The sequence below is a fragment of the Betta splendens genome, chromosome 13, assembly GCF_900634795.4.
Source record: "Betta splendens chromosome 13, fBetSpl5.4, whole genome shotgun sequence".
Taxonomy (NCBI): Eukaryota; Metazoa; Chordata; class Actinopteri; order Anabantiformes; family Osphronemidae; genus Betta; species Betta splendens.
In genome coordinates this window covers 17,195,310-17,201,309 of record NC_040893.2, presented here as the reverse complement: position 1 = coordinate 17,201,309, position 6,000 = coordinate 17,195,310, and the positions used below count along the sequence as shown (strand labels likewise).

The following is a 6,000-nucleotide window of genomic DNA, read 5'->3' as shown; positions in this document are numbered from 1 at the left end:
TTTAATCGCTATCAGCAGCTTGACGCTGTGACGGCACATTATTTATTTTCCAAGCTATAAAATCTTTCTTGCATATCTTATGTGTAAGAGGCAGCGGCGCTTTGACTTTCAGGCCTTGTCCTTGGCCTGGCTTCAGCTGCAGCCTGTCTGCTTACGGCCGCAGCTTCAGCCCCCTGCACGACGCCCGCCGCCTCGCTAATGAGCCCTCTCTCATGCCTGCTATTGTAATTGACACACAGAGCGTTTTCTATGGGGATAAATTGTGCGGGCACAATCAAATTACCCTTACAGGGCAGAGCTGAATTATACATATACATGAAAATAATTAATTTTCAAGGCTTGCCAACATTCATTATGATGAGCTTCGTATTTGAAATAGACATGCCACGAGATGCCTCCTGCTGAAGAACACCTTTTGAATGCATAATGCTCAAAATCAGTGCAAACTAATTATATTTAATGGCAGCGGGGAGATTTCCACAGGGAATAAACAAGACTTTGGACACTTTTCTGCATCTACAGCTTGTTGTTGTGACTAAAACCGGCGTGCGTGTGTTCGACTGAGGGGTTGGAGTGTAATTGGCAGCAGTCTCACATTCATTAGAAAACATTAAAATGCAATGACTTATGAATGAATCTGTTTGTGCTCCGCTCTCTGTTCGTCTCGCTTCTATGACTTTATACTAAAACAACAAACTAGTAGGAAAATGACAAACCCAGGAAACGTTGTGTTCCTCGATGCAAGTTCGATAATGTCCGCACTATGAATAATAACACATCCTGAACACGATATGATACAACAGGTGGCTCTGCAGGTTTTATCACATAACGTAAATGCTGTAATTGTTCTCCTAAGACTCTTCCGTCTGAGATTTTCCCCTGAAGGGATGGAAAACAGACTGGCAACAAGTGAGACGACCGAGCGAAGATAAAAGCAGAGCAGAGCAGCCTGTGACAGAGATTTGAAATGGCACTGACTGCATTCAGCACTTCTCATCCACTCCTCTTAGAGGCCCTGCTGCTTACACTGAACCCTCTGAGGATAACGCACTCATGTTCCAACAGACCAAAATGAAAATTCAAATCCCTGCGATGGCTCTTGAGCCCGGACCCTCCGCGGCTCACACGTGATTTTATTCAAATCAAGCTTTATGAATAATAATCTGGCCTGAACCTGATTCCAACAAAGACACAGAAATATGAGGCAACATTTCAGTTGTAAGCTGGTGATGAGTGAGAATAAAAAGTAAGTAGAGGTGCACTTGTACTCTGTGAAGCACCCCACAGCTGCCTGTTTGTAATTTTAAAGGGCTAGTCCACTCAAAATACAACCGTGCCCTGCTGTATTCAAAATAACTATTAATTCTATTAATACGAGTTTAAATGTATTTACTAGAAGGTAGTGGTAGTACAGTAGTGTCCTACTACCTCCAGTCAGAGTAAATAAAACAGCTTTAGTGATCGTCTATTTTTCTGGCGATGTTTTAGGCAGTTTTGTGGAAGTGTTATATCCAAGGACACAAAAGTCACGTCCTTTCTTCTGTGGAAATCTCTCCAGGGTAGTTCACAGCTGCAGGTTCAAAGCTACACGTGTTCGTCTCTGAAAGTAACATTTCTCTTCGTCACGCCAGCAAACACAAAGTAAAGACAATTCGGTAGTTGCCCTACAGAGTTTTTATCTTGGCACTGTGCAGGTGCTACGGCACAGAAGGCAGAACCTGATGAACAAATGGACAAATCTGACGATGAAAATGACTTGTTCTGATTGGCCGGGTGCATAATGGAGCATTGTGAAACTCTGAGCTAAAGGGGAAATGCAGTAGAGCACTCATCGTCTTCCTTCACTGTTCTGGACAAAAGTCAACACGCGAATAAATCCAGCTTGACCGCGGGAACGCACTAAAAATATTGAAGAGCAAACCAGTTGTGTGAATTACACAGAGGATCCCCGTCAGTGCAAAGCGCCAACCCACCACCAGTCATTACCGCATGTGTGGGTGAGTCCCACCAGGAGCCCAACTTTCATGCAAATAGGATTCCAGTCATAGGTGTGTTAGGAGGTGTCTGTTTGATTTATGGCTCTGCTTCAAATGCCTCAGGATAAGAGACTTCCCATGAACTGGAGACGACCTACTATGCTGCTAGGACAGAGTAAATTTAGCACCATCACACTGACAAAACCTGTGAATAGAGGGAAAACTTTAATAGAACGGTGTGCGTTTCATAAAACAATAGTCATGAGGTTCCTCCTATTAACATTTCAAAGTTTGGCTTGATTCAAATGGAGCTTTTATAATCTATATTCTCGTAGTTTTACCTTTCGTATTCGTTATGAAACGCCGGTCGCTCGCAGGATTTTCCGACAATTACCATTGCAAATTCACTTTTTAAGTTGGCAGACTGCCAGAGGAAAGGTTTCATTCATCATCCGAGGCTCAAGGTCTCTGCAAGACCTTTCCTAATGGTCAGCAAATCACCGCATTGGCCAATTAATTATGTGAAACAGTTAAATTAGTTGGAGGGGGAAAAAAGTTTAATGAAAAAGCGGTATTGATAAAACCCATTTCCACATCACACCTCAGGATATCAGCTAATGTTTTACAAGTAATTATGTCCATAAAACTATGCTCAAGCTTTTCTCGTTCAGGAGACTCAGTTTGAGGTCACGTTGAGCCGTCGGAAACAAATGGCTTTGGCAAAATGCATAATGAGGCTGCTGAGCTGGCTTTAAAATAAGGCTAAGCTACAGTGTGCACTCGAGCAGCTGGACCTTTTCAAAAAGTACTTCTTGGCACATTTTAGGAGTAATTACAAACCTTCAGCACGCTTCAGAGAGCTTTAATGCTGCCGTTAGCTGCACCGAACAGTCTGAGGCTCAATTAACAACTTTATATATTACTGGTGATTCTAAAGAATCCAAAGAAACATTCTCAAATATTAATTTTATGCCAAAATAGAGCACATTGTACAGCGTTCATACAGTATTAAGACACAGACACGCTCGCGCGGCCCTTCTTCACGACAGTACAACAACATCAATACAAAAAGAAACATTTACATCTCCATGAAGGACTCAAAGGACGCGTGACACACTCACACAGACGCACACACTCCACACATGCGCATATTCATACAGGCCTTGTGCTTGAAACCATTATAGCTCTGTCTTAGTGCTCGCATTGAGTCCAGCTGAAGGCCTCGCGCTCAGGTCGTCTCGAAGCCATTTATTGAAAACAGCAACGGGGTCAATGTTCCAGTGTTTATGGAAAGAAATGGGCACCTGGTGAGCGAGCAGGGCTTTGGCGTAGTCCTCTGGGCGTGCCTGAAACACACAGCAAGACGAAGGGCTTCAGTCTGACACTCGCAGAGGATACGGAAAACGCCGCACGGGATCTACTGCTGTTGGTTTTATTGGCAGCTCCTGCGACCTACTGTATAATGCCGCTAAATCAACCTATCGATTTGCCAGCTCATTAGAGCGCCGGCGTCGCCGGCGAGGTCGTGCACTCGTGGCGCGTAACGATCCCTCTTCTCACGCCGGCGCCGGAGCGCGTGGACCCGACCGGGTCGAGGCCGTGTGCAGAAAATGCACATTAGTGCAGATTAATTACAATAACAGGAAAAGTCACACGGTATTCCCACGACAACTAACACCTGTGCACAATGATGGAACGGCGCCAGCGCTGCGGTACCTGGTGGAACAGCGGACTGTGCGTGACCGGCAGCCCCAGAGCGTTCAGACACATCCCCAGCACCATGTCGTCGGGCGCGTCGTTGCTGTAGCACTTGCAGCCGCTGTTGAGCAGCCGCACGACGGCCTCCCGGCTGAACACCATCCTGCGGAAGCACGAGAGCGGGCTCAGCACGCGACAGCACGCTGCGGTCGGGTCGGACGGAGGCCGACAGCTCCGCCGTGACCGGCGCCGACCGGTTCAGTGGGTGAGTGACGGGAGCGGCGCCGCAAACAAAGGCGCAGCACAATGAGGAGACACTTCTTTGAAGACAGAAGCAATTACACATGAAAAAAGCCCAGCTCTTAGTCCGTCACAAAATAAATACTCATCGCTACCACTCATTGTCGCGCCACACAGCGTCTCGCAGCCGCTGAATGGCCCTAAATACAGTTCACTGAGCTGCAGAATCACCTCTAATACAGACTTCTTGCAGCAATGACAGTTCACGTACCTTCAGCTCCTCGTCCACTTCCACTGTCGTGTGATGAGATGGGGTTAAAAATGGGATTTCAAGGTAGTGATGATACATGTGCTGTTTGTTTGCATGATGTAGTGGGTATGAGACATTCTGTTTTTGTGTCTTTAATGCGATGCAGCTGCAACACCTACATTCCCCCTAAGGGAGCAACAAGTTTCTGCACTGAGCCGCTTTGCTGCTAAATCACAGATTACAGGTTTATTAAAAATGTTATCGCCCCGCTGCTGTGTCTTACATCACTGTTGCCCCAGTGTGTGAGCGGTGAAACTCACCCTCCACCCCCGGTGATGTAGCTGTAGCCGCCCTGGTTCAAGCCGTAGCCGTAGCGCTCCCCGAGACACACGGGCTCAGAGGGGTCGTAGCAGCTCAGCAGGACTTCCAGTCTGGGGATGCTGGGAGGAAGCACAGGCCACGTTCATGAGCACGCACGCACGCACGCACGCACGCACGCACGCACGCACGCACGCACGCACGCACGCACGCACGCACACAGCTCTTTACAGCTTTCACATGCAGCGGCGACCTGAGCGATGGAACGTCAAGGCAGCTGGACCTGAATTCATGCACTGAGCTCCTGGATGTTTGACAGGACGCTAATATCTCTGGAACGCAAAATCACTTCATTCCAAACGTTTCTCGCTTGTCACACTGCACGGTCGCGAGAAAGAATCCGTTTGAAAATTTATGAAAAAATGTCAGCTCGACTCAGAGAGAAATGAAACCGTGGCATTCATAGAGTGACACACATGGATCCCGCTTGGAAAAAGGGAGGAAGCAGCCAATTCCTGAAATGAATACACACCTGATAAGGGTGTCATCATCCACGATGAGCAGCCACTTGGTGCTTGGGACGGCGCTGCTTAGAAACCTTTGCAGGATTGCAAATGTTTTCCCACAGTGACCTGCAAATATAGACGCGCTATAAATAAGGCCAGTACAAGTTAATCACATATTGACCGTGCGCTGTATTCTGCTTCACAAAGATAAATGACCCTGTTACTGGAAGGAAAACGCACTTGGCATAAGCAGGTATTTCCATGCACACACATGCCTGAACACACACACACACACACACACACACACACACACACACACACACACACACGGACATGGACACGCACACGGCGTGCGAGCGCTGACAGAAAAAAAGCACATTTAGTCTGCAAACGGTAAAATTCGGAAAATGAAATTTGAAAAGCAGCCGAGTGGCTGAGCGTCACAACAGCATCACACAGCCTTAAGTTGTTCAGACCCAAAAAGTCCCTTTCGGCTCCTCGACCGTGAAGACGCGTCCTCTCAGGCTTTGTGAGCAGAAACAAAGCCGCCGCCTCCGTTTGAACAAGAAATAACAAGGTGCGCTTGGCATGATGGGCGGGAAGATCAAAGTCCCAGTCTGGCATGTGTGACATGACCAAGTGATGGAGCAAAGCGTGTGCCAAGCCCTGCAAACAGCAGCACAACAAACCCCGCGCCCATCAGCATCCAAACACCGCTGCACCATCATGGCTTAGAGCTGAGACACGGTCCCTGGTGGCAAGCATCACAAAGACTGAAGCCCTGCTGATTTATTTATAAGGCACCCAAGGTGTTTTTTCCTGGTATCTGAATATAGAATAAGAAAGGACACCTTGAACTGCTGATGGGAATAAAATCTAAAAACGCACTTTCAGATGCAGGTCTCCAAACAAACCTGGGATTTCTTAGTTGGAGGTGGTTGGTGAAAAGCATGCGCGGCTTCATGCTGTACGTTCCTACGCGGGGCATAATCACCACTGTTCCCTTCTGATA

General features: G+C 47.3%; 1 protein-coding gene across 1 annotated transcript in view; it reads right to left on the bottom strand.

The window, feature by feature from the left end:
* Positions 1–2,925: 2,925 nt before the first annotated feature.
* b3glcta (beta 3-glucosyltransferase a) overlaps positions 2,926–6,000 on the bottom strand; it is a 38,055-nt gene continuing 34,980 nt past the window's right edge. The window contains exons 12-15 of the mRNA XM_029171872.3: positions 5,015–5,114; positions 4,485–4,604; positions 3,693–3,837; positions 2,926–3,322 (exon numbers count right to left, since the gene is read on the bottom strand). Of these exons, the coding sequence (XP_029027705.1) occupies positions 3,155–3,322; positions 3,693–3,837; positions 4,485–4,604; positions 5,015–5,114 (533 nt within the window). The 3' untranslated portion in view covers positions 2,926–3,154. The remainder of the gene's footprint in view (positions 3,323–3,692; positions 3,838–4,484; positions 4,605–5,014; positions 5,115–6,000) is intronic.